The 26560-nt window shown below is 58.3% G+C and overlaps 11 protein-coding genes across 11 annotated transcripts; 8 read left to right on the top strand and 3 right to left on the bottom strand.

Annotated features, from left to right (window-relative positions):
- Positions 1-28: 28 nt before the first annotated feature.
- Positions 29-1989, top strand: HETIRDRAFT_51381 (uncharacterized protein; the record flags this gene model as incomplete). Its single annotated transcript, XM_009547545.1, has 7 exons — positions 29-184; positions 242-307; positions 374-893; positions 1110-1211; positions 1276-1313; positions 1371-1489; positions 1545-1989. Coding segments are annotated over 7 exons (1446 nt in total), but the record flags the coding sequence as incomplete, so codon positions are not given.
- A 295-nt stretch (positions 1990-2284) lies between these two features.
- HETIRDRAFT_426839 (uncharacterized protein) lies at positions 2285-3511 on the bottom strand (the record flags this gene model as incomplete). The annotated part of the gene is made up of 2 exons (XM_009547762.1): positions 2285-2994; positions 3286-3511. The coding sequence occupies 2 exons, from the start codon at positions 3509-3511 to the stop codon at positions 2285-2287; spliced, it is 936 nt and encodes a 311-aa protein (XP_009546057.1).
- Positions 3512-4982: 1471 nt separating this feature from the next.
- HETIRDRAFT_426840 (uncharacterized protein) lies at positions 4983-5739 on the top strand (the record flags this gene model as incomplete). Its single annotated transcript, XM_009547763.1, has 2 exons — positions 4983-5328; positions 5393-5739. 2 exons carry the CDS (start codon positions 4983-4985, stop codon positions 5737-5739), a joined length of 693 nt encoding a protein of 230 aa, XP_009546058.1.
- Positions 5740-6383: 644 nt separating this feature from the next.
- On the top strand, positions 6384-7227 carry HETIRDRAFT_156203 (uncharacterized protein). Its single transcript, XM_009547764.1, has 3 exons — positions 6384-6672; positions 6743-7027; positions 7097-7227. The coding sequence occupies exons 1-3, from the start codon at positions 6390-6392 to the stop codon at positions 7102-7104; spliced, it is 576 nt and encodes a 191-aa protein (XP_009546059.1). The 5' UTR covers positions 6384-6389; the 3' UTR covers positions 7105-7227.
- Positions 7228-7505: 278 nt separating this feature from the next.
- On the top strand, positions 7506-9735 carry HETIRDRAFT_64753 (uncharacterized protein; the record flags this gene model as incomplete). The annotated part of the gene is made up of 3 exons (XM_009547591.1): positions 7506-7969; positions 8026-8321; positions 8381-9735. 3 exons carry the CDS (start codon positions 7506-7508, stop codon positions 9568-9570), a joined length of 1950 nt encoding a protein of 649 aa, XP_009545886.1. The 3' UTR covers positions 9571-9735.
- A 4296-nt stretch (positions 9736-14031) lies between these two features.
- HETIRDRAFT_426842 (uncharacterized protein) lies at positions 14032-15215 on the top strand (the record flags this gene model as incomplete). Its single annotated transcript, XM_009547765.1, has 8 exons — positions 14032-14092; positions 14152-14182; positions 14259-14427; positions 14480-14582; positions 14636-14756; positions 14825-14936; positions 15001-15075; positions 15189-15215. The coding sequence occupies 8 exons, from the start codon at positions 14032-14034 to the stop codon at positions 15213-15215; spliced, it is 699 nt and encodes a 232-aa protein (XP_009546060.1).
- A 692-nt stretch (positions 15216-15907) lies between these two features.
- On the top strand, positions 15908-18406 carry HETIRDRAFT_451211 (uncharacterized protein; the record flags this gene model as incomplete). Its single annotated transcript, XM_009547766.1, has 4 exons — positions 15908-16183; positions 17583-17678; positions 17748-17843; positions 17912-18406. 4 exons carry the CDS (start codon positions 15908-15910, stop codon positions 18404-18406), a joined length of 963 nt encoding a protein of 320 aa, XP_009546061.1.
- Positions 18407-22342: 3936 nt separating this feature from the next.
- On the bottom strand, positions 22343-22645 carry HETIRDRAFT_248302 (uncharacterized protein; the record flags this gene model as incomplete). The annotated part of the gene is made up of 2 exons (XM_009547767.1): positions 22343-22453; positions 22586-22645. Coding segments are annotated over 2 exons (171 nt in total), but the record flags the coding sequence as incomplete, so codon positions are not given.
- A 472-nt stretch (positions 22646-23117) lies between these two features.
- On the top strand, positions 23118-23492 carry HETIRDRAFT_451213 (uncharacterized protein; the record flags this gene model as incomplete). Its single annotated transcript, XM_009547768.1, has 1 exon — positions 23118-23492. The coding sequence occupies one exon, from the start codon at positions 23118-23120 to the stop codon at positions 23490-23492; it is 375 nt and encodes a 124-aa protein (XP_009546063.1).
- A 50-nt stretch (positions 23493-23542) lies between these two features.
- HETIRDRAFT_451214 (uncharacterized protein) lies at positions 23543-25136 on the top strand (the record flags this gene model as incomplete). The annotated part of the gene is made up of 7 exons (XM_009547769.1): positions 23543-24200; positions 24256-24269; positions 24324-24421; positions 24503-24570; positions 24627-24952; positions 25007-25054; positions 25119-25136. 7 exons carry the CDS (start codon positions 23543-23545, stop codon positions 25134-25136), a joined length of 1230 nt encoding a protein of 409 aa, XP_009546064.1.
- Positions 25137-25167: 31 nt separating this feature from the next.
- Positions 25168-25979, bottom strand: HETIRDRAFT_451215 (uncharacterized protein; the record flags this gene model as incomplete). Its single annotated transcript, XM_009547770.1, has 2 exons — positions 25168-25707; positions 25869-25979. 2 exons carry the CDS (start codon positions 25977-25979, stop codon positions 25168-25170), a joined length of 651 nt encoding a protein of 216 aa, XP_009546065.1.
- Positions 25980-26560: the final 581 nt, after the last annotated feature.

A 26560-nucleotide genomic window follows, 5' to 3' on the forward strand; every position in this document is an offset into this window, starting at 1 on the left:
TGTCTAATTTACGGGATTTTTCCAGCTTTCCGAACTGCGCATGTCACGGTTATCATGGGCCATCCGCAGCAAGATAGATTGGCAGACCAAGATGCAGAATACCGAGATCTTGGAACGATGGCGGCAGGAAGCTTTGGAACAGCAACAGGGCCTCCCGACGGAGGAAAAACTAACAAGCAACATGGTGGGACAACGGATTTGCGAGCATCTCATTCCTAAATCCTAACAAAAAAGATGCCAGATCAATTATGTGCTCTCAGAGTTGGAGGGCTATGCGAAGCTTTCTGACCCAGCTACTGGAATACAGGTGAGTTTCATGATGCCTTGTGATCACCCGAAGAAGAGAGTTTACCGACTGTGCTCTTCATCAAAGCATGCATGCAACGAGTCCGTTTTCAGTTCAAGTCGTCTTGTTCCAAAGAACCTCAATGACGCCCTGCGTGCTGAAGTTGCGAAGCTCGAAGATATTCCAGAGGACGAGAGGGATTGGCACCCAGGCTCCAACGAACAGGTCCTCGATCTCGTTCACCCCTCGCTTCACTGTGTAGTCTATGGCCGCACACTGGCCATCGACGCGAGCATTCCAAACCAGCTCAAACCCCTTCCAGCGCCAAAGCGCCGCAAGAAAGAGAAAATGTTCTTATCACGACGACTGGCATGGCTTCCGTCCGATTTTGCCGTCGACCACGATAGCGCAGTTCGTCTGACCTCACCGTATATCAACAATATCCACCCGTCCAAGAAAGAACTATACGCCACATTGGAGTCGATCCTGGCGGCTTTCATTCCGATGTTCGAACGTGTCTTGGGGTCCATCGATCGGATGGAGCGACCGAGGATCGATGGGTCTTTTCCCCGCCGCCGGCGCAACACAAACGACTCAAAGCCTCCCGGTCGTCTTTTGGGCACGCCCTGTCTGTGGGAGGACCTTGTGTCAGCTTATTTGGCTCAAGCTCCTGAGATCGAGGAAGACTACTCATTCGAGGGGCGTGAGGCACGTGAGGAAGCCGAACACGAGCGGGAGCGCGTTTTTCTACGTGCGAACCCTAAGAACTTCCCCAAAGCGCCTGAACGGTACGAAGGACGCCTCGAGTCCGACTTCCGTACAGTGAATCTGCGTGGCAAGACCCTGCAAGTCATCGTCAAGCTCGCGAACATACACTTGACGCCAGAGAAGCCTGAGTACGGCGGAGGCAGCTGGCATGTGGAAGGTGCGTGCCGATCAGCGACAGCCATCCCCGGAGAGGTATTGTTTCTGACCTCTGAGACCGCCAGGCATGCTGAATGAGCGTATCGTGTCGACTGGGATATATGTGTGTCCTTTTCTCTACATTCTGACTTCCGAAACTGACCGTGCCGCTTCGATCAAGTATTATGACTCGGAGAATATCTCTGAATCTCACCTTGCGTTCCGCGTGTCGACAACGGCACCTAAATATCACACGCAAGACGACTTTGTATGCATGGAATTCCTCTACGGGATGAAACTGTACGTGTCCATGTTCAGCTCAACCATGCCATTGTAACTCACAATATGCATCCAGAAACGAAGGTCTTGTGCAGGAGCGAGGCAGCGTCCATACGTCGGACGGGTTGGCGCTCGCGTTCCCCAACATTTATCAACACCAAGTCCAGCCCTTCCGTCTCCTCGACCCCACCAAGCCCGGCCACCGCAAAATTTTAGCCTTCTTCCTCGTCGATCCGAATGTGCGCATTAACTCGGCGACAAACGTGCCCCCGCAGCAGAAACAGTGGTACAGGGAAGCACTCGACGTTCCCGAGGCGGCCTCAGGGTCCGGCCAGGTTCCCCGCGCCTCCGCGTTCACTGTGGAGGTAAAGAATATGATCGTTGAACATGTCGACGGGTTGATGACCCGAGAGGAGGCGGAGCAGTATAGGGAAGAACTGATGCAGGAGAGACGAGGCTTCGTCAATACTTACAATACTGACGTGATGGAGGTCCGGACGTTCAGCATGTGCGAGCACTGATGTGCGCGGTCCTCCAGCGGCTTGACTGTTGAACGCAGTGCGCTCTCGTCGCAATAAGTATATGCAGAGTTCCTTGATCTCATTGTGTAGGGTGAGGAATAAATACGACGTTTGTATTGCGGAACTACTATAACGACACAGTATATTGATCAACAACAGACTACGTGTCGCAGTACAACAATTGCTCTCTCTAGAGGTAATGATACAGTCAGTCCCATTGGACCCTTGCTGATCCATGATCCATAATGGTTCCATACTATCCGATCCTAATAACATGCAATGTGCACGAAGGGCATCACCAATTCCTACCTCGCATACTCGACAGCTCGGCGAGGATGCGCCGGTACGGAGCGGAGTCGAGGACATCTCTCGGTGGCGGCGGAAGGGGATTATGAGGGTTGTGAGAGCGATCTTGATAAAATTGATTATACCCTCTTCGATGTGCACTCGCTAACGGCGAGGACGAAGAAGACGGTGAGGACGGCGATGAAGCGGGGGATGAAGGAGGCAATGGTGGTGGCGGCGGCGTTGGGGTAAACCATGATCGTGGGGACGAAGGCTGAGGGAAATGAGGCGGGTGCGAGCGCGGGGGAGGTGTAGAAGAAGAGTCCGAGTCCGAAGAGTCCGAAGAGGAGGACGAGCTCGAATTTGAGGATGATAATCGGGGGTGTCGAGAACGGTGCGAACCACGTGTTCTGGCACGCCGTCGTCGGCGAGTGTCCCGCTCCGCGAAATCGGGAATCACGGGTCCTGTAGGCATATTGAATGGTGGGTATGGAAAGTCGTTAGGTCGATCTGGGCTCTCTGAGATAGGGATAGGCGCCTCGGCGGTAGGTATCCGCATAGGCGTCGGCATCGAGATGGGATACTGCGGGCTCCCTGGGACTGGAATAGGTGGTTCCGGAGAGGGCATAGGCATAGACTGTGCTACAGGCTCAGGCACGAGGACCGAAGGCTGAGGTTGAGGCTGAGGATACACGTTGAATGCTTGCGATTGTCCTGGAGCTACAGAACGAAACAGACAACGAGATAGGAGATGGTAAGCGGAGTATCTTTAGTAATGATGCGTGCAGGGAGGATGCGAGGCAACAAAGTCTAAACTAGTAGTTCATATTGTTGAACTCGCAAGCCGTGGCCCAATGTAGCCCAATCAATGTGCAATCCGGGCGGGCACTTCGCCTGTTTCATCACATTGTGAGCATATAGAAGTGATCAGGAATATTACAGTGCACATTCACTGTACCACTCTTTGTAGTCCGCCTCGTGTATGCTTCGCAAGGTAAAGGAAGCACTCACAATAAAACTGAGGAGGATATTGCCATATTGTGGGTGTTGTATACCAGAACTCCCTGAGGGCTTTATCCCTTTTCCTTCTCTTTCGACCAAAAAGGTCGCACCCCTTTATAGGGCCCATGTAAGGTGGGTGATAATAGACGGCACCAGCGAACGGGAGGTAACCTGGTGGTATAGGCTGTGCGTAATATGCGCCGTGCTTAGACGAGCTACCTCCCATTCCAAGCATAAGATGAATGGGTCAGTAGATGTAGATACTGTAAGTTGCGGGCGAGAGTATGTGCTTTTGAAGACTTGAACGACAGCGGGGAGAAGGATACACGTGTCGGCTCACGCGTAGCTGCGTGATCGAAAGAGATATACACGTGGGCTACACGTGGTCACTGGTCGGCCTGAGTCTGAAGTGTTTTCTTCTGGTTTCTCCCTGCCTCTCGGTGTTCAGCAGGTGCGGTTCGAATATAGACCACGCACGAATTGCTCTCGGTGAGATTGCAGCGAATTTCACCCTAAATTAGCCCCAGAAACTCTGTCAGGCGGGTGATATGCCGCCCATAGTCCCCTGACCAAGCACCTGCCCGTTCTTCTATAGGAATCTCTTCTCTGCTTTTCAACACCCCCATCTTGAAGACGATTTGACCGGCCAAGCACGGAAATTATTGCTAAAAATCTGTATCTTTCACTGCGGTAGCATCCCAGTAACAGCTCTGTTGCTCGACATCGTATCTTTTGGCGGAGAGGATTGAAATGGGAGCCAGCTGTACTCTATATCGGCTTACCTCTGAAGTTATCCCGTTGCCTCATCCAGCCGCCCCAGCTCGTACCGCTGCAGACACAAGTTGCGTCGTTGAAGATCGTCGTTCGCTCTCATTTGTCTAGAATGCCTCTCCTTTGGAATCACACCCTGCTCTCCTGCCGCTTTCGTCCCCGTACTTCCCACTACTGACACTTGCTTATTGTTGGAGCTGTCTAGGTTGAGCCTCTGAGGCCGAAGCGCGTTTATCAAATGACTGCCCCTTCTCACCATAGCTTCCCGATTTGTCCATCATCACTGCCGCTCCGGGCTTTACATGTAAACCTCCCTAAAAAGATCGGAGTTTCCCCCAATACCCGTGCACGCTTTGGTCGGATGAGCTGTAACGAGATGATGACATGAGATAAAGTGCTTGCCCTTTTCTACAGTGTATGCCCAGAGGTTCGATGGAAAACTCCAAACTCTACGCGCAATGCAGGTACACCGCTTCCGACCCCGCTTTCCCCACAACGACACTTACCGCTGCGCACGGCGCCTGGGGTTTTCTATGTATCTCGAAAAGGTCAGAGTGTTTCAAGTTTCATCTCACTGTCACATCATCTACGACACAAAGATGATATCGAGTAAAATTGATGTCCTTTTCTAGAGTCTTTCCGCAAGAAGTCATGGAATACCTTGCGCGCAGCGTTGGACACTTTTTCACTATTAGATTTGTCCAGCCCCATATATTAACTGGCACCTCATCCTCCTCTTTCCCCAGCTCCTCATTTGCCGTTCACTCCTCCTGTATCCTACCGTCATTTTTTTCGTTTCCGAAATCAAACCGCATCGCGGCGCCTCCTGATCTCCTGTCAGATAACCTCTGTGTGTTGAACGCTTTTCTATTCTACTACCAGTGCTCCCGCAGTGGCTTTGCCTCTCCCTCCATCTCCATCTTTCCCTCTTCTCCATGGAACCCATCGCCGAGCGTGTATACATCGCAGCCCGTCCCTCTTCCCCCTGTCCCGTGACAGGCAACGGCAACACCGAGATTTGGCTGGTATACCACCAAACCTCCCGCACGAGCAAGCCGGCCACCGCCCAGCTCATCGACTTGGAGCTCCAGCATTCGCTCACGGATTTCGGGGATGTGCTCGACCACATCTTCCAGAAGGGCTTCGTCGACGCGAAGTATCGACCTGTGACCTGGTTGGAGCAGCACGACGGTGCCAGCGTGAAGGCGACTCAGAGCGTGCAAGACCTGCTGAAGCTCGGTGCTGGGAAAAGCCCCGAGACCGCGTTGCGTCTCGTCATCGGTGAGTGTCCGATGGCGCTCCCTTGCTGTCGAGCTTATTTGCGAACGCCGTGACATGTCTGTAGCTGACCGGCCCTCGGTCATCTGGCTCACCTACGTGTTCCTGCGCACGCCGCGCGCACAGGCGGCCACGCAACGCGTCAAGCTCGATGCGCCGAACCTGAAGTGCGAGCGGCTCGCGCACATCACAAACCACATCTTCGCCAAGGGGTATCTCCCCGCCAACTATCGCTCGCTTGTACACTGGCAGGGCGCGTGTGGGAAGCAGGTGAACGATAACGCAATGGTAGAGGATCTGCTGTCACGGGGTGAGGGCGTGTCGGAGGATAAGTCGCTCCGTCTCATTATCGGTAGGTCGCATATCTGGCACCTTATACGCGTCGGTTCACTGACGAAAAATTCTGCGACATAATCAGACTTTTAATCTTGATGTAGTAACTGTATTTCTTGATCGTTTGTGGCCTAGCATATGCGAAACATCAAGCATTAGTTAGTTTGACCTGTCAGGCCCTCATGGTCTTTTTGTCCCCACTGACGTATGCCATATGTACAAGCCAGTTCATCTCAATCACCAATGACAAGAGTAGAGTCAGACTCACCTCCGCATGCACCTATCTGCGCTAAGTTATCCAGAGAAATATCGTAGGCGAGTGGCATGCCACTTATGTACGCAGCTGTTTGACGCACCATCCCTTCGCTTGTAAACCTCTGTGAAGCTCTCTGAAGGTTGGACTTGGCCTCACCACAGCGGAAGCTTCCGCCCATTCTCTCATAGATATTTCTCCTCTGCTCTTCAGTAAAATCTGATCGCAAAGGCTTTTTACCGTGCAGGCACGGAAACATTCGCGCGAAATCTACCGCAGCAGCACAGCTCCGCTGACAGGGCATTAACCCATTGACAGCTCCGTTGACCGACACTAAATGGTTGAGTACCTTCTCGTAAGCGAGGGCGGAGACAATATAAGGGGCTGCCAGCGCTCGCCCACGGACTCCCAGTTTTCGGTCTCTTCATCCTCCATTCACTCCTTTAGCTGCACCTCTCCTTCCTCCTCCTCCTTCTCCATGGCGAACAACACCGAGCTCTGGCTGGTATACCATCAAACTTCCCGCACAAGCAAGCCGGCCACCGCCCAGCTCATCGACCTGGAGCTCCAACATCCGCTCACGGATCTCGAGGATGTCCTCGAGCACATCTTCCAGCAAGGCTTCGTCGACGCGAAGTATCGGTCTATGACCTGGTGGGAGCAGCATGATGGTGTGAGCGTCAAGGCGACTCATGGTGTGCAGGAGCTGTTGAAGCTCGGAGTCGGGCGCAGCCCTGAGACCGCGTTGCGTCTTGTCATCGGTAAGTGAATCGCCGGTACTCCATGTCCTCTTGCCTGACATATGGGGATACTGCGACGTCTCTGTGATAGCCGACCGACCTCCAGCGCTGTGGTTCACCTACGTGTTCCTGCGCACGCCTCGCGCACAGGCGGCCACGCAACGCGTCAAGCTCGATGCGCCGAACCTGAAGTGCGAGCGGCTCGCGCATATCACGAACCACATCTTCGCCAAGGGGTATCTCCCCGCCAACTATCGCTCGCTTGTGCATTGGCAGGGCGCGTGTGGGAAGCAGGTGGATGAGAACGCGAAGGTGGAGGATCTGCTGTCATGGGGCGAGGGTGTGTCGGAGGATAAGTCGCTCCGTCTCATTATCGGTAGGTCGCCTATCAGCTTGATCCTCATACGCGTCCGGTCACTAACAGAATGATGTGTGACACGGACAGACCACTGAATCTTCTGGGGATGTGGCGGCTATTTTCTCGAGTGGTTTTGGACGTTCGTTGCACGTTGTTTCACACGGACATCTCGCTCCTTTGCACTGTCGCTCGTTTACTTCGAAATGTGTTCTCCGTTCCAATATTCGACGCGTGATGCTTCACGCGCTGGTCATGTGTCCCATGTGTCTTTCCACGTGATGATGCTCGCAAAGCCCGAGTCGGTGCCGAGCTCATCCTCCCTCGCGCATTACAACCGCTTCCTAACAGCGCTCATAATGCATTGAAAGTCTGACAAAACATCCATCATGCCCCTTCATGATTTCATCTGTGTTTCCTCTATATTTATCTTCATCTGATCAGGGCAGCCTACTGTGAACACTCGCAGGTCTCACTAACTCTACAATCCACAGACGCGATGTCCACCGCTCTCAGAGGCTGGCACCCGGGCGAAGTCAACATCCAACGCAAGCTTTCGTTTGACAGTCTGATGGCGATGGCCTGGTCGTGGATATCTGCCGATATGCCAGAGGAGCATCGCATGTTCTACACTCGACACCTCCCATTTGTCCCGGTTACGACACTCGACGCCCGTGGGCGTCCGTGGGGAAGCATCCTTGCGAGCAAGAACGGCACACCGGGATTCATGCACAGCCCGATGGAGACGGTGCTCCAGATCGAGGCCCAGACTTGGGAGGGTGATCCGTGGACGGACAATCTGGGAAACTGGTTGGAAGGGGAAAAGGGCAAGTTTTTGTTGGCGGGAATTGGTATTGAATTCGGTACGCGGAGAAGGAACAAGTTTGCTGGTTGGATGACGGATGTTCGGGAGAATGGGGAGAAGGGGTATTCCCTCAGCCTTGAAGTTAATCAGGCCATCGGGTTTGCTTCATTCATCTTTTTGTTTTTGCTCAGTACTGATGGCAGACTGTTGTCAGAAATTGCCCAAAATACATCAATATTCGAGACTTGGTGCCGTACCCGGACACTCACCCTAAGGTCGTCTACCGGAAACTTCATCTCAACGATGGCGAGCGTCTTTCGGAGGATATCATCTCCTTTATCAAAGAGGCTGACACTGTCTTCCTCGCGACGTCCTACACAGCGAAGCAGGAGAACGCGGTACGGTTTCCTTCGCATGTTGGTATGAATCAACGTGGCGGTCGCGCTGGTTTTGTGCGTGTCAAGCCTTCAGATGGCCGCACAGTCGTACTGCCCGATTACTCAGGTATTCGTTTGCTGCATCTCGTCGTGTTCTCTCTTGTTCATTGATGTACGTTTTCGACCATCAAGGCAACCGCCTCCTAACGTCCCTCGGGAATATTGAGGCTACGCCGCTCGCTGGTCTCACCATACCCTCCTTCAGCACAGGCACGCTCCTCTATCTCACTGGAGACGCCACGAACCTTGTCGGCGACGACGCGCGCGCGCTAATGCCGCGTCAGAGTGTTCTCACGACCATCCGCGTCACAGGCTACACGCTTGTGCGCGACGCGCTTCCCGTCCGACAGCGCCCTGGGAGCAGCCCCGTGCGCAGCCCATACAGTCCGCCCATCAAGCATCTGCGCGAGGAGCAAGCGCCTGGCACGCGCCTGATAGAGGGCACGGAGCTCACCGCGGTAATGCGCAAGATCGAGCTCCATAGCGACTCCATCGCGACGTTCACCTGGGATGTCAACGGCCCGGCTGTCGAGATCGCACCGGGACAGACAGTGATCCTCGGGTTCGCAGACCTCTTTGGCACCCCCGCATATCAGCACATGGCTCCGCACGCACCTGCGTCCGTCAACGACGACCGAGTGCGCACATGGACCGTCTCCTCCGCACACAATGGCACCGAGGGCGCAACGTCCTTTGAGTTGACAATGCGCGTGAAGCCTGGTGGCCTCGTGACTGGTGCCCTGTTCTCGATAGCGCACAAGCTGCGGGCGGCAAGGCCAGACATCCTCGCAGACGCTCGCCCTTTGCAACTTTGTGCGACGCTGCTCGGCGTCAGCGGCACATTTGCTCTGCCCTTAGTTGGCTCCCCTTCCTCTCGTGCGACCTCTGGCGCGCTGCGCTTCCTGTGGATCGCGGGTGGTATTGGTGTCACGCCGTTCTTGAGCATGCTCGCCGCGCTTACGCAGGGGCGCCGTGCGGCCGACGTCGAGCTCGTGCTTGCCACGCATGAGCCAAGCGTGCTCATCCCGCTAGTCCTGCGTGCGGCCTATTCGGACGCTGCTGTAGAGGGTCTTCGTATCCGAATTGATATCTTTGCGACGCGCGACGTTCCGGTGGAGAAGTCCCCTTCGGTCCCGCCGCATGTGCAGCTCCGGCTACACGGTGGGAGGATACCGGGTGCCTTCTGGGCAGAATCGGTGGATGTCAAGAAGAAAGACGTGTATGTATGTGGCCCGCACGAGTTTGAGGAGACTGTGTTGGAGGGTTTACGGGCTGCAGGGCTTGATACGAACACGGTGAAGAGGGAGGCGTTTGAGTATTGAGATTTGAAGCATGAGTCGTGTTCGTCACCGAGGTGTGCAGGTCGCTTGGTAAATTGTCTCATGTTACTTTGTATCACTAAAGCCATGTTCGAGCCATCATTGATGTTGAATTTATGCCTGTCTAGATACAGATTTTCAAGATTCCGAGGACGGTTCTTTCCTTTCTGCTACCTCATCTTGGCGCCTTAGCACTGGTGATAGGCTCCGTTCCTTCTCATCTCAATTGGTTTGCGATGTCTCATTGGGGTTTCACTGCAAGCTCGCTAAGCGGGGCCAAGGAGACACTAGGAAATCTCAGCATGGTTGGAGCATCAATCAATTCAAGCTCGCTCTTCCTACTTTTGTGACTCACTTACAGTCAATTCTTACGAGACATCTGACGCACGCGAGGCGACTAGCCGCGAAATCGACTTTGTTTGCACCTCATGAACGCTCTCTGACAAGTAAGTACAACGTTTCAGACGATACGCATGTATCTGCTCATTCCTCCCAACACTCTTACAGTCTGTGTCCCGTTCGTTCGGCCCACTTGGGATCACCGTTTATCGATTCATCTCTCATAATTCGACCTGAACGATTAGTTTCGTTCCGTATCCATGGCCTTACCTAGCCCAACACCCCCGGATTAGGAAGGCTCGCACGGGATGATTTTTCAGTAACTTTAAATGCTTCGGCGTTCGGACCGACGCGGAGAAAGTTTTCTTAGCCCCGCCTTTGAGCATTTCAATATATGATAGCCAGGTCTTGCCAGGCCCCACATTCGAGGTGGGGCAAGGTACTGGCAAGGTGGGGCTAGTGTGGGGCCCCGAGCTGCCCCGAGGCAGCCTGAGGCAAGCACAAAAACCAATTCTCCCCGCATCGATCACCCCATATGGCCCTAACGCTGTAATTACCGCTTTGAGGCAGTTTGAGGCCGAGCATGGGTGATCGTAGTTCTCTCACACAGAACAGGCGCGCGAGGGCGGCGATTGTTGCGTGCGAGGGAGCAGATCGATCGCCCTACCAGGCCAATTTGGGCCCTTCTCGGGAAGCTCTCAGGCTTGCGAACTTCCTCGCGATGGTCTCCAGACGATGAAAAATTCGACTGCTGACTCAATGATACAGACGCCGCACAGGTGCTACTTTGGAACGAAGTCTAGGGTCCGCTCAGAGATTAAAGGAGGTGAACAGGATGGGCGGCGTCATCGTGATCGGTCCATCTTTTTGTCTTGATGATCGAGACTGCCCGCTGAAACGCCAGTTCAATTGACAGGCACTGCGCGTAAACTGTGTCTGGACTGGCGCATGCCCGTGTGAATTCGTCTCTGCGCGGGGCTCTATCTCGCCGACCTGTGCAAGTTCTTCAAAGCGGCCGAGTGCACAGACATATCGCGCCTCACAAACGACAAACAGAGATGTCATCGGATGCAGCGACTTGACATTTTGCGCTCTCTTCTTCACGTACAGCGTCACGCGATCACAGGAATTTACTTACCAAGATGAAGCCATGATTCGTACGTTGCGGTCAGCATAGAAAGACGCAATGTGATAGAGATCGATTTCAGAAGTTCGCTTTTTGCCTGGAAAGAGGGTAATGACTGAGCATGGCATGTTGAGAGCCACGTCGGTCAGATGGCCGGCAATGGTCCCTCGGACGAAGTTTCGTCTTGCGCTGAAGCTTGTGGTTGGTGAGCCATCTCCTGTTTCTGATTTTAGCGACACCCCTTCCCTATGAAGAGATTGGGCTAATATTTGTTGTTTTCAACCATATTTGTATCATCGATATTCGAAACAGCGGGTTCGATGCATGTCAACATTTTTTTTTTCATTCCGCGGCAACAGGAATTGGCCTACTTGTCGGATCGCGGACCACAAGACCAGATTAGCTGGCTACAAAAGTACTCGCTAAAAAATACTCGCTGACGTTGTACTAACGATGTCCGACAGTTGCGGCTTCAACCATCATTCTACGGTGGGGACCATCCCTTAGCTCACTAGAATGATCTTGATATGGCCAATTTCGTCAATTTCTCCGATATTTACTATTGTTATGCGTGTATGAGCGCTCACAAGTCATCGAGTGGAGGTGGAGGGGAGCACAGTGCTGCATTTTATCGGATTCTTCAGCGTCCTCGAGCAACGCAAGCACCAGAAAAATACTATACATCAACCTATTCCATCAGCTCAGTCCAGGACTGAGTCATAGCATTAGCAAAATCGACGTGACGAGGCGAGGCGGCCGACTGGTCTGAAATCAAACTATTTAGAGGTTGCTGTAGGCTGCAATCACGCAGAAGTCATGAGTACCATTGATCTTCGACTACTTGTTGTTGCTCTCTTGTGCGAAAGTTTCTGTTGTGGTGGGTCTAGCTGTTCGTCTTTCTAGGTCCAATATGAATCAGGATAGCTTCAAGGCGCGCTCACTATCCTCTTCAGAGTCTCGGTATACGTGGTTCTGTGAGCTACAGTTCCTCTTTAAAAGCTAGCACACATCGAACTCAAGATGCTGTATAGGTTTAGAAAACCACGGACAAGAACCACCTACGTCTTATTAGCGATGAACATCGTCCTCAACACCAGTTCTGTATTCCATTAGATAGTGAAGTCAGTAACAATCCTGGGCTACCTTCGAGAGACCTACTCGTCGATTGGTAGAGCACAACTGTCGATCATTGTATGGTCTTCTGTCATCAACGTATGTATGCAATGTTCATCGTCACGATGCCTTATATTGATTAGGATGTAAGTATATCGTTAACGATGCCATCGTGGTATGGCAAGCATGGTTGATCTGGGAGCGTAACGCAAAAATATGCATCCCGTCCTTCCTCTGTCTTGTTGGGACACTAGGTTCATTCATTCCCCGAGACGATCCCTAAACCCGAGCAAACCTCTGCATTACAGTGAGCTACTTGATCGGCACAATCTTGAAGTTTGATGAGGGGAATGCATACCTTGACTATTCTGATCGAGGGCTTCCTTTTTGGCTCCAATCTATGGACAACATTGATAATAGCTTGGCGAGCGTGGTTCGTCTGATCCTTCTACATGTTCCCATTAGATCATCGACGAGTCCCTGCATATACCGTAGGCGGCACAGGCGATTCATCAAGTCCCAGCTGGGAGTAGGGACTGCTAGAATGAATGCCGAGAAGATACTATACCCTCTCACAGAATCGGGGGCAATCTATTGCTTTCTATGGGTGTGTTCGCAGCTCAGATAAGATGCGCTCTAGCTGACATTTCTGGAATGTAGTTGTTTGGCGTTGTGATCTCCTATGGCCTCACAATCGCAGGCTCAACGTCCATATGGCACGCTATTTTTGTTCAACTCATCGTGAGTCCCGAGCATTCAGGTCGTGCTTAGGATTATACCTGATCGTCATTATTGCTAGGCCATGTATCCCTCACTATAATCATCACCGTTCACATCTGCGCCACTCACTCAAACTCGCTGACTCAAATCTCATCCCTCAACTTCGTTGCACCCTCTGACATTCCATCTGAAACCGCAGATTCTGATCGTCGCTCATTTACATCGGGATGAAACCATGTACGATGCCTACCGCCGTCACGCGCACACACACATGGCGTGGGGCACATCATCGACGTGGCCGCCTTCAGTAGCGGCCTCGCTGTCCTCGACAAGGTCGATGAGGTATCATACGATGATACGGGTGCTATTTCTTTGGGCACCCGACTCTCTTTTCCTCCTCCATCTTGTCTCATCGGGTTCTTTCTCATCAGGTTCTTAATATCGTGCTCTGAATGAAAGCATGCAAGCGTTTTGATTGACCCTTCGCTCTGGCGTGTCTCGTGTCAGCTCAGCATTTTACTGACGTTGGCTGTGTCATACGATTTCAGCAGGAAGACTAAGGAATGTACTACGAGGTGCAAGTGAGACCGGGTGAGTCGGCCACAAAGCATTCCCTGACATCGTGCGACATTCGCGGCTTTATGGCATCAATCATCATTCTAAGCTGTAGACCATGTCCACCCTTCATCAGAAAACTCATAACTGGTCCCGGCCAGTCCCAGAGCCCCGATGCTCCCAGATGCTTGGGTCATCTGGGGATATCTGGCTAGATGTTTGTGTATGCCCAGATCTGGACAGATAAGGTCTGTCTAATCGGGCGCTCGCCAAAGGCATCTGGGGGCCCAGGAGCGTTTGCCCAGGTTGGTACAGACACTTCCCAGTTTGCTGATGTTCCCAAAATCAACTGAATGAGTCCGATTTCATCGTCAATTGCTCGAGTGTATAACATGGTTAGTATGCATGTATTGGTGCTTATAGGCTATAGGATTGTATCGAATTTTCTGGCGACATCGAGCAGTGCGAGCACCAGGAACGCACTTTGCACTAACGTATCCCAGACTGACTCGCAGCACAGCACAACTGGCGTCGTGACAATTGATTGGCGGCCGACTGGTCTATAAACAAATACTTTCCAGATCGCTATGACCTGAAATCACGCAAAGATCATGTTAAACCTAAGTCCTCGAATACTTTCCGTTGCTCTCTTGAGTGAAAGTTTCTTTTGTGGTGCGTCTAGCTTCTCGTCTTCCTAGTTCTGATAACGACAACAACCTAGCTGCTCTCAGGCGCGCTCACTGTCCTCTTCGGGGTCTCAGTGTATGTTGTTTTGTGAGCTATACTTCCTCTCTAAAAGCTAACCCACATCGAACTCAAACACTTGGATGCCGTGTAGGTTTCGGAAAATACGGACAAGAACCACCTATGTCTTGCTGGCGGTGAATATCGTGCTCTACTCCATCTCTGTACTCCATTGGATAGTAAACTCCATGGTCATCCTGGGCGTTGTGTCGATGGGTAGGGCTGCAACGCACATCCTGATTGAAGGGTTGCCCGTTATCAACGTAAGTGTGTCATGTGCATCGTGGCCGTGTCAAATTAATGTCGGGATGAAAGTATGTTCTCTGTGATGCCGTCGTAGTATGGCGAGCTTGGTTGATCTGGGAGTGCAACACCAAAATATGTATTCCTTCCTTCGTCTGTCTTGTTGGGACACTAGGTTCGTCTATTTCCGAAACTTTCCTTGAATCAAAACAAACCTCTACATTACAGCCAGTGCTCTGATAAGTGCAATTAGACAGGATGATGCACCCCTCGCTCTCGCATCGTTGGTCTGGGGCTTTCTCTTGGCTTCTAATCTGTGGTCAACGTCGATAATAGCCTGGCGAGCATGGTTCGTTCAATCGCAATGCTTCTGCAGGTGGCCATGAGATCACTGATGGGTCTCCACATTTACCGTAGGCGGCACAGGCAATTGATTAAAGCCCTGCTGGGAGAAGGGACTGCTAGAACAAATGTGGAGAAAATCCTCGGCCTCCTCATAGAATCAGGGGCAGTATATTGCTTTATATGGGTGCGTTCGTAGTGCATTCGTAGCTCAGTTAAGATGCGCATTTGCTGATACTTTTGGAATGCAGTCGTTGTACATCCTGATTTTCTATGTCCTCAGGTCCGCGGCGTTCATACCAGCCGTTATTCTTGACCAACTTGTTGTGAGTCCTGAGTATCCTGGACGTGCACAAGATCATATCTAATCGTCGTTATCGCTAGGCTATATATCCCCTAACTATAATCATCATCGTTCACATCCGAGCCACTTCCTCAGACTTGCTATCCCAAATCGCATCCTTAGACTTCGTCAAGCCCGATGATATCTCGTCTGGAAATCCAGATTCTACTCATCTCTCAATTATCCCTGGATAAAATCGCGTGCTCTCGTGTGATACCCCGTGGACCTTGCCGAGGACGTTTGCGATTGTAGAACTTGCGGGTTGATTAGCATCGACTGGACAGAAAGCGATTGCGGGCACAATACTAGCATGTTTAATCACACCATCCGTATTATGAAAGGTCATGAAGAGCGAAGCACTCGGGGTACTTTACAGGAGCTTCGTTCATTCCAGTCTCGTCAGATACCAAGTTGAAGGGTCTCTGTTGTGAACATTCGCATCATGCACCTGCCGGGTGTCTGCGTTTCCTAAGAGGCTTTGCGCTGGGCAGAGCCGGCTCGGCAAGGGGTGTTCGCTCTCGAGTCGCCGCACGCGCAGGGCTGCGAATCTGTCGTGTAGCGTGCACGCAGGTATTGGCTTCCAGCCGCTTCTTCTTCTTCATTCGAGGGCCTTCATAGCGCTCATGAAGTCCTGGTCAGGATCAGCTAGCCTGGCGCGGCAAGATGCGTGCATGTCCCGCCTTTTATGCACAACACTTTGCAACAAGGCGGGGACAGGTAGGTAATGTTTGCTGCGAAGCACCGACGCGTCGATGCATCGCGATGGCCCCTCAGTGTGCGCACACTTCCTTTGGTCTGCTCTGATTCAGCTCACGATGCAGACAAACGCCGCGATGTTACCTGCGAGCTTGCTGCCAGCGGATCTCGCACCACACATGAATAACACATGCGAGCACCCAATCGTCCGCGGACGTCGACGCGCAGATGCACCAAGAAGGACGTTGGTCTCGACCCCCGAACCCGCGACCGGCCACCCACCTCGAGAACAACACCGGCGCGCCTGCAAACAGATTCTGATGGAACACGCGAAGGGAGCCCCAGACGACGACGAGTCTAGTTCAGTCGGGCAGCACTCGCATTCATCGCGCGCGGTGTGTATGGAGTAGGGCTGTAGGCTGTAAGGTGTTAGAAGCGCGTAAGTACGTACGCATGTAAATAAGAACTCTGTATGTGCCGAGCAACCACCGGGCCCAGATCTCACGCAGTGAGCGCAGCGGGGTGATGAAGAGTACTTGACGGGGACTTATACGCAGTGCGTCCCCCCGGGATCGGCCGACATGCGACCTCACCTCGGCTGCTCCGAGTGCGTCCTCGCCGTTGCTCTGACCGAAATTTTGAACATCGCAGATGCATGCTCATACTATCGAGGTATTTTTATCTTCCACAATCAAACACTGCACAGGGCTGACGTCACAACAATGCAGTGCGTTGGGAGTGTTGGGCTCTTGCTAGATGCCCTTCTCCGCCGCTGCTATTCCTTGACACAGGTAGACTACCTGCAGCCTCTGCAACATCTTTGCTCGAGTTTCGTGCCCGCAATGTTGTTGTCAAGAACGTCAGGAAACGCGTTTCCGCGCTGCCCCGGAGCATCCAAGACGCGTTGCGACCAGAACGACAGTCAAGGGAGAGACAACGGCGTTGCTCGACCAATAAAATCAATTATGGGGTGTTGACACTGATCTAGCAAGCAGTCTCAAGGTAAAAGTTTGGCCATCTATTTTCTCTGGCCCTCGACCAATGTCGCGTGATCGCCCCGGACAAGCGAGTACAACGATGCTTCATATGACACTCACGATTCACCGTTCACCGCTTCAGAAACCGAATCGTATGCCTGCACCCGCTCTTCTCCTCAGGAATAATTACCCTTGTTCCGCCAACCGTACCTGGTCCTCATTCCCCCGGATGATCAAGGCTCACACGGCGTGGCAAAGAACCCAAGCTTCGGCATGGGCCGACAGGGAAGAAGGCCCTTGCCTTTGAACACTTCAATGACAGAACAGCCAGGCCTCAAGTTCGAGGTGGGTCCCGGTGGGTCCCAGAGAAAAGCTCAAAGGGGTCCATCGTCGATCATCCCAATTCCGCTCTGAGTCCAATGCACGGTCGATCGTAGGTCCAGGTGCGCAGACAAACGGAACAGACGCGCGACGGCGGCTTTTTTGGTGTGCGAGGGACCAAATCGATCGCCCTGGGAGGTCGTTTCAGGCCACCTCGCCTTGGGAAACGAAGCGGTTCCTCCCAATCTGGACATCTCCGACCGACGAAGCAAATATCTGACTCTCAAGTCCGCAGTGCGACTTATGTGGCGCACCCTCTTTCCCTCCGTCGTCTTGTTCCGTCGAGTTCTCTAGTATGATGGACATCTGGGTCAGGCACCTAACTGTAATCTACGTGTCCCAAGAAGCCTTGCGTTGGGCAGAGCCGTGAGTGGGGCTCGGCAAACGATGATAGCTCTCAGGAGTGCTACGAGACTGTCGCGAAACGTGCACGCAGGTGCATACATGGCTCGCACCCGCTTCTCGTTCTTTATTCGAGAGCCTTCGTAGCGCTCAGGAAGTCGTGGTCAGGAGCAGACCAGGGAACGGCAAGGTGCGCACGTCCATTCCAGGTTTCTCTCCCCCTGTCTTTGGGCTCTGTGTGCTCTCCCACCGCTCACAGCGCGTTGCAGCACGGCGCTGGTCGCGGGACACGTCAACAAGAGCGCCGATGCGGAGGAGCCCCGCCACGCCGACGCACTGGTTCGGCGACCGCTCGGTGCGCACCTGCGCTTCCTCCCTCCGTCCGATTGGCCTGCGCAACTCTGATGACCTCCGATGATCCAGCTCGTAATGCAGAAGAACGCCATCGCCCACGCCGTTGCCCGCTTCGCTTTCTATAACGAGCTGCTGCCCGCAAATTTTCCGCCGCGCACGGGAAAAACACATGCGAGCACCCCATCGTTCGTGGACGCCGCCGACGCACGTCGCACAGATGCACCGCCAAGGACGCGCGCTAGCCCGCTAGTCTCGACCCCGAATCCTCAACCGGCCACCGTCCACGTTCCTCAGAAGACACACGACGCCGCAACGCACGCGTCACCGGTGTCCCGCGCGACGATAAGCCAGCCAGCGGGCGCCCGAGCCAACACGGCGTCATCGACGCCTCCGCAAGTTCGTTCGCCGGTCCCCCACCCCTCCAAAACAGGAACACCGCCGACCCGCCTGCAGACGCGTTCTGATGGAACTCGCGAAGGGAACTTCAGACGACGAGCCCGGTCCGGTCGAGTCCAGTCGAGCAGCGCTGCGTTCTATTCCACACGGTACGTAGGCAGTATTTAGGGCCGTGGCTGTAAGTCTATAAAAGCGTGTAAGTACGTACGTACGTTCGTATGTATGTATATATAAGAAATGTAAGTATGTGCCGAACAATTACTGGGCCCAGATCGCGCGCAGCGGGACGATAATAACGACGCAGCCCGCCGATCCCCGTCCGTCCGTACCGCCCGTCTATACAGTACAGGCACCAACTCAAACCCACCCGAATCGAATGAACAAAGGAACGAACGAACGAAGCCGAAGGAACCCCAGATCGCGAACGCCGCACGGACACGGAAGTACAGAAGTGGGCAGTAATATAGAACGCGGCAGCCCTCAGGCCTCATGCATAGAGTCCAAAAGCGGGTTTGGGAAAGGACGCGCGCGCGCGGACGGAGACGGAAATGGCAACGCGGCAGACACGCTCAGCGTCGGCTGCGAGGGTCGAGACAGACAGACGGAGACAGACAGACAGGCAGGCAGATGGACAGCGTGGCGCGCAGAAGGGCCGATGAGACTGAACAGAGCGGGGCGGGGTAGTACTGTACGTGGATTCGTAGATAGATAGCAGCACGCGAAAGAAGAAAAAGTGAGAGGACAGAGACGAGTAGAGATGGGGGAAAAACAGGAGCAGAAACAGATCTGAGATGAGATGAGGAACGTAGAGTTGAGATGGATGTATATGTATATGTCTATGTCGTTGCACTTCTATGTCGTTGGAGAAAGAGAAAAAAGGAGACGCAACAAAACGAAACAATACGAAACGGAACGGGGAACAGAGAAACGAAAAAAACGCAGGAGCGAAATAATTAGACGAAAACGGGGGGAAAGGAAAAGAAGAAGCCCCGAGCGCAGCGCAGCGCATACACCGCGCGCCTACGCCCTCGCGTCCATCCTCGTCGCCGCCTCGACCTCGCTAAACCCAGGCAACGCCACCTTCGCCCCCACCTCCTCCCCACGGGCCACCCCCGCCTCCTCCCGCACCGCCGCCGCCGCCTCCACCTCCTCCGCCTTCCCCACCCCCAGCCCCGCAGGACCGTCCCCAGGCGACGCGATCCTCAGCGGCGCGAGCTTAATCGGAGGCGACCCCGCGCGGCTCGCAGGCACCGACGCGCTCGCGTACACCGCGCCCCGCAGCGGCGTCGCCGCGCCCGAGTGCGGCTGCGACAGCGGCCACGCGCGCCCCGCCGGCGGACTCGCCGACGTGGCACTCCCGGTCCGGACGGCCCTTTCTCCACCGCCGCCGCCTTGAGCGTGCGCGTGCGCGTACGCGTCGCGCGGCGGCTGCGGGTGGATCGGCGTCATCCCAAACGCGAGCCGGACCGAGTGCGCGAGGTGGTGATGCGGGTGCGCCTGCGGGTGCGGCGGCTTCCCGACCCCGACCGCGCCCGCACCGCCGCCATGGTGTTGCTGCGCCCACAGCGGCGGCGACGACGGGCGCGAGCTCGCGCCGCTGAGCGAGCCGAGCACGCCGCCCCCGTTGGCGTACCGCGCGGACGAGGAGGCAGAGGACGAGGCGGCGAGCGAGTGCGCGACGGAGCCGGGGCTGCTGCCGCTGCTGCTCGGCCCGCTCGAGAGCTGCGGCGTCGGCGTGGACGTCGCGGCGCCGTGCGTGTGCGTCGACATGTGTGTGTGCGTCGACATGTGCGTGTGTTGAGCGTGGGCGTGTGCAGGCGCGCGGCCCTGCTGCGCGTGCGGGTACGCGTGGAGCCCGCGCTGGTGGGAGAACGCCGGCTGGTACGCGGGCGCGCTGCACGCTCGATCAGCACACGCGCATACACATAGCGGGGTGAAGCGACACGCACCTATACGGCTCGTAGTACCCCGCCTCCTCCGCGGCGCCCGAGTTCCGCCTCTTCATCGGCCGCCCAAACTCGCCCCCGATCCCGGGCGGGCTCTCCGGCACCCCGCCGCGCCCCGCGCCGCGCACGTCCGACAGCGCACGGCGCTGCCCAAACTCCTCGTCCCGCTCCCGATCGCGATCATACCCGTACGCAGACGCACCCCCGTACCCGTACTCGCGCCCGTACTCGCGCCCGTATTCGCGCTCCCGCATGCCGGGCGGCGGCAGCGCCATCGGCGACGGCGCGCGCGACGGCACCGCCGAGTGTATATGCAGCCCGCCGAGCGCGAGCGCATCCGCGTACCCTGCCGCCCCCGCCCCCGCCCCTGCCGTCATCGCGAACGGCGACGCAAACGGCGACGTAGACGCCGAAGCCGACGCATGGCCAGGCGCGCGGGGCCCGTACGCGCCGTACGCCGCCGCGCGCGCGTGTGCGGCGGCGGCGGCGGTGGCGGGGTGCAGCGGCAGGTCCGAGTCCGTGCTGCGCGGCGACGGCGAGCCGTCCACGTCCGGCTCCCCCGCCCCTCCGAAACCCATACCCACGCCGTGCCGATGCGGCTGCTGGTGCTGCTGGTGCTGCTGGTGCTGGTGCTGCTGATGGAGATGGTGGAGATAGTGCGGCCCCGCGGGCCCCGCGGCGAGCGGCGTGAACGCGGGATACGGCTGCGCGCGCGCGCCGTGGGAGTGCCGGCGGACGCGCGAGGCTGCCGCCGCTGTTGTGTTCGCTGTTGCTGTTGCTGTTGCTGTTGCTGCGGCGGAGGCGTCGACGAGGTGCCCCGCGCCGTGCGCGTGCGGGTACCACGCTGCGCCCGCCGAGCGCCGGCGAGCGCGGCGCGCGAGGAGCGCGTCCTGGTCGGCGGCGGTGGCGGCGGCGGCGGCGGCGGTTGGGTGGTCGTGGTCGCGGTCGCGGTCGACATCGTGGTCGCGGCTGGGCTCGAGTCCCGCCTCCTCGTCGTCCATGTCGATATCGGCATCCATATCATCCACCTCCATCATCCCCTCCCGCTCTCCCTCTCCCTCCCCCTCGCCCTCATCCTCGTCCTCGCCCTCGTCCTCGCCCGCGCCTTCTCCGTACCCATACCCATACCCTCCCACGCCAGCGGCGGCGCAGCACGGCTGGTCGCACCGCTCGCGCACGACGCGGCGCGGGCCAAGCACAGGCGACGCGCCCGCGCTCTTCGACAAGCGGCCGTGGCTCGCGAGCACGCGCGCATGGCGCGCCTCCTGCTCGCCGCACTCCGCCCCCATCCCCATCGCGATCCCCATCCCCATCCCGACCCCGACCCCACTCGCCGCGGCGGACCCAGCGCCCACGCCCACGCCCACGCCGGCGGCCTGCGCCTCTGCGGCAACGCGCGCGAGCACGGCCTCGTGCCGCGCAGCGTACGCCGCGCGCCTCCGCGCCTCTGCGCGCTCGAGCTCGTGGAGCTCGGTCGTGGCGATGCTGGAGAGCGCGGAGAAGGGCGTCGCGTGGTCGATCGCGTGCTGCTGCTGCTGCTGCTGCTGCTGCGGGTATGGGTGTTGTGGGTGGGCAAAGGCCGCGCGGGCGCGGGCGTGGGCGGGCGGGACGAAGGGGCCTGGGGCGGTGGTGGCGGTGGTGGGGGTGGGGGTGAAGGTGGGGAGGTGCGGGTAGGACGCGGAGTGTGGGTGTGCGTGCGTGCGGGGGTGCTGTGCGCGGGAATATTGGTGCGCGTGCGCGTGCGCGAGTTGATGGGCGTGCTGCTGTGCGAGCTGATGTGCGTGCTGTGCGTGTGCGTGTTGATGCGCGGGCGCGAGGGCGGCGAACGCCGTCGGGCGGGCGTAAGACTCGGACTGCGGGCGGTGCGCGCGTGAGCGCCGCCAGGAGGGGGGGGAAAAGAGAGCGACGGGGGACGCACCTCGTCGTCGCTGTTCGCGCGACTGCGCGCCTTCTTCTTCACGACGCGCTCCCCCGCGCGCGCGTCGCCGTCCCACGCCTCCGCCGCTGCCGCCGCCGCCGCTGCTGCCCCACTCCCGCCCGCGTGCGCATGCCCACTCCCGCCTGCGTTCCCGTGTGCGTGAGGAGCGGCGGCTGCAGCGGCTGCGACGGAGGCGGCAGAGGCGGAGGGGCGGTCGCGGTCGCGGTCGCGGTCCGAGTTGTGTATGCGCGAGTGGCGCGTGAGCTCGTCCGAGCGCGAGAAGCGCTTCTCGCAGGCTGCAAAGGTGCACACGAAGGGTTTTTCGCCCGTGTGCGTGCGGATGTGGCGGGTCTGCGGGGCGCGCGAGCGTGCGTGCGTGCGTGCGCGCGTGCGTGCGGAAGGAGGGAGAAAAGGGGCGTTGCGCGTGAGTACGGTGACGACGAGGGGCCAGGAGGGGCGGGGAGGAGGGGCGGGTGGACAGACCTGGTGCTCGAGCCTGCTAAAGGCGCGGCCGCACAGCGGGTAGGGACACTTGTAAGGCCGCGGGATCGTCTTCTCCTGTACATGCGGCTGAGGCTGGGGCTGGGGCTGGGGCTGGGGTTGGGCTGTCGACCGATGGACAGCTTGCACTTCCTGCTGATGTGGCGGCGGCGGCGGCGGCGGCGGCGGCAGTGGCGACGGTGGTATGGTGATGGTTGCGGTGGCGGTGGTGGTTGAGGTGGTGGTGGTGGTGTCCATGGCGTGTGGAAAGGTGACGTCGAAGCGGGGTACGGCGTTTATGTACGTACGTAGTCTGCTGTGAGAAGGGCAGGGCAGGGCAGGGCAGGGCAGGGCGAGGCGCGGCGCGGCGAGAAGGCCGGTCAGCCGGGAGTAATAGCGCGGGGAGAGAAGAGAGAGAGAAGGGAAGGGAAGAGAAGGGAAGAAGCGGGGGCGCGCGGGTGGGGGAGGGATTGGGAAGGGGAAGCGGAAGGGGAAGCGGAAGGGGGAGAGGGGAGGTGGACGTACGCGGGGACGGATGGAGAAACCGGTGGTTGATGGGGAGCGCCTAGAGCGTGGCCCTGCGCGCCGTGCGGAGACGGATGATGTGAGGGCGAGGGCGAGGGCGAGGGCGGGGCTGGGCTGGGCGGGGCTCGACGAGGGCGGGGCCAGCGAGGCAGAGATGGGGAAGAGGGAGGAGGGGGGAGAGGGGAATGCTACGCAGTCGGTCGTGTGGTGGCAGAGGGCAGCTGCGGGGGCGTCGAAACCTCGGGGTCAGGGCGACGGCGACGGCGACGGCGACGGCGAGGGGCGTGTTGGGGTGCTGGGGTGTTTCAGGCGCAGAGGCAGGGCGTGGGGGTGGCGAGGCAAGGCGAGGCGAGGCGAGGACGCGGGGCAGAAGCGCGGGGGCTGAGGAAACGTGGGCGTGGGCGCCAGTCGAGGCGAGCGTGAGTCGCGGTGGCGATGCGCGCGAGGATGGGGATGCCGTGGGACGAAGGTCTGGCTGCGTCGAGGTCACGCTCGCCGTTATCAAAGAGGAATCGGGGTGCTGTGTCCGACGACGACGGTGGTGGTGGTGGTGGTGGTGGAGAGGTGGATTGGAGAGCACGAACGATGTGCGAGATTAAGATACAAAAAAAAGCACGAGCACGGGCAAAAAAACACAACCGAAAATCGACGTCTCCTCCGCGGATAAACATATCCCTCCTACGCTCCATTCCCTCCCACCAGATCCCAGCCCCGTCCCGCTCCCAGCTCCAACCAGCCCCAACCGCCCCTCTCGCCCGCCCTCGCCGCCTCCCCACCACCGTCACCGTCACCGTCACCGTCACCGACCTCCCGCCGCTCCCGCGCCACCTGCCCGCCCCTCGCACGATCCCCGGACACCGCGCCCCGCATGTGATATTCACGCCCCCGCGCCCAGATTCCATCCCCGATTGGCCCTCCGAAGCCCGCGTCCGCCAGGCACACGCCCTCGGCACGCCCCGCCGCCCGCCCCCACCCTCTTCCCCCCGCCAGCCGCCAGCCGCCAGCCGCAGTGCCCTTCCCCCGCCCCTGGGGTCTCGCGCCCCTTTCTTATCTCCCTCGGCTCTCGGTCCGCCACCGACCACCGTGCGCGCGCGTGCGCTCGGGGCCCCTCGCTGGTGATCTGATCTGGGGTCTCGACGTCGTCCAAGGCCCGCGACTCGCGGTGATCGTCGCCTGTCGTCGCACACACGTCACTGCCTGAATCCTCGATCCACAGCATCAAATCTCATTCCAGCCGCAGTACCCCCGTCGCACCCGACTCGTCCTCCTCCTCCTCCGTTCATCGACGCTCTGGCGCTCCGTCCGACGACCCAAGTGCGCGTGCTGTTACGGGCTAGCACAGCGGGCTAGCATACCCTGTCAGGCTCGCATATCACGCTCCGCGCGCACCCGCAGAGTCCCCGCCCCGCTGCATCGCGTCGTCCCTCGCTATAGAGCTACCATAGACCACCAGCCGCTCGCACGTGATTATGGGGGTCGGCGCGAGGACTGAGCTGACCCACCGATTGGGGCTGACCAGGGCTGGCGAGTGGCTGGCGGCTACGCAATGGCCGACGCGCGCGAGGATCGCCCGAGTCCGGCCTCTCCTCTCCACCGTCTCCACCTGTCAGTCTCCGCCCTTCTCCAGGCGGTTCCCCACACTTTTCCCCCAGACGCGCCTCGCCTGGGCTCTCGGCCCTCGGCCCTCGCGGCGTCTCGTCTCGTCTCGTCTCGTCTCGTCTCGTCGGGGCCACGAACGAACGACGGACCCGACGGCGCACTTACCAGCTGCTTCGCGCGGTCTCGGACTCGGACTCGGACTCGAACTCGGACTCGGATTCGGCGCTGCTGCAGGCCACGAGGACGGTGCAACTTCAAAAACGGGACCGTCGACGCTGCGTCGATCGTACGTACGTACAGCCGCTTGCTGCCTCGCGGAGCGCCCTCTGCCTGTCTGTCCATCCGTCCGTCTGTCTGTCTACATCAACGTCGACATAACCATGATCCTCCAGCCCGCGCCGTACGTGCGTAGCCTGGCGTGCGCGCGTGAAGGCGCGGGCGCAGGACGGGGATGTGCGGGGTCAACTGCTGTGGCGATCCGTGGCGCTGCGTGGCCCCCTGGGGCGCCGCGCCGCGCCCCGCCGCGTTCGACGGCGCGGATCGACGGCGCGATGTGGGGCTTGGGTCTCGTCTGGGGCGCGACGGGGCGCGACGGGGCGCGATGCCTTGCCCCCGGCGAGGTCGAGCGCGCGCGACTTATCGGCGCATTGACGACGCGCGCGCGCGCTCGCTTGCGGGATCGGATCGTGGGCCTCCGCATATGTCCACCAGACGCCGCCCGCGCGCACGCACGCGTGCGGAGTGCAGAGTGCTGCAGGGACCCCGTCGCGTCCGCGGTGCGGGGTGGTTGCGGGGTAAGAACCGCGAAGATCGCCGTGCGGGGGCGCGTGTGCGGGGCAGGGCAGGGCAGGCTGCGAGATGCGGGCACGCGAGGGCACGCCGCGCAGACGACAGGCGAGCGCGGGCCGTGTGCTCCGTGCGCGGACCGGGGCGCGTGCGGGGCGGCGCGTGCGTTGGATCCAGCGCGAGCGGCCGTTCTGCTGCGAGTTGTGGATATCGGGCTGGTGTCGGCTCGTCGAGCGCGGGTGCTAGCTTGCGTGCTTGCTTGCCGGTCGACCGGCCGTGCATGCCGAGCGCCGATCCGCCGTTCGCAGGGGTTGCGGGGCGTGCATGCTATACGGGGAGTAAGTATCGTGTCTGCGACCAGGCTTCATAGCGGGACAGCCAGCCGGCGCTTCCCTGTCTGCTCGTCCGCGCGGCCAGCCTCATGCCCTTTGCCAACGGGCACGCGGAGGATGTGCGCCTCGCGGCCGTTCGGGGCCAGCAACGCCATGCGGTGTGCTCGCACGCACGGGACTCGACTCGACTCGACTCGGCGCGTTCGGTGCACAGAGGCCCATGTACGCCGCGGCCGCCTCCAATACCCACAGGCCGCGCGTTGCTGCAGCGATAAGCATACACTGCCGTCAACGGCGGCCTTCGCTCGTCGCCGTGCCTGGTTGCTGGCCGCCAGCGAGCACGGACGTAACGTGTGGATTTGCGCGCACCCCCCTCCCCGCACCCACTCCTTTTCGCACGTTCCAGACGCCTGCCACATGTTTATCGTGGTCCTGCGGGGTCCCCGGCCGCACCTCCCCTTCTCCTCCCTCTTTGTGCTTCGGCGTCTTCTCCCCCCCCCCCCCTCGATGCTTCCCCGGTAGGCCGTGCACGCGCGCACCTGCAGGCATCTGCCCGCGTTGATCCACGTTTGGCCCACGGCAACCCAAAACCCAAACCCCAATGCGCGCAGGGACGGCGCACGCCCCTCGCCGGCGGCGCCACGTCTTCTGCATCCCCTTTTGGCCGCGGATGCGATCTCGGACTGCTGCTGCGCCCCCTGCGAGCCCCTACGCCTGGCACGCGGACGTCGCCCGC

Source organism: Heterobasidion irregulare (assembly GCF_000320585.1).
Source record: "Heterobasidion irregulare TC 32-1 unplaced genomic scaffold scaffold_05, whole genome shotgun sequence".
Lineage (NCBI taxonomy): Eukaryota > Fungi > Basidiomycota > Agaricomycetes > Russulales > Bondarzewiaceae > Heterobasidion > Heterobasidion irregulare.

Bases quoted from the DNA above. Each gene is read 5' to 3' on its own strand.
- HETIRDRAFT_156203 (XM_009547764.1), top strand. From the start codon at position 6,390: ATGGCGAACAACACCGAGCTCTGGCTGGTATACCATCAAACTTCCCGC. The intron at 6,673-6,742 runs GTAAGTGAATCG...TCTCTGTGATAG, and splicing joins CGCGTTGCGTCTTGTCATCG to CCGACCGACCTCCAGCGCTG.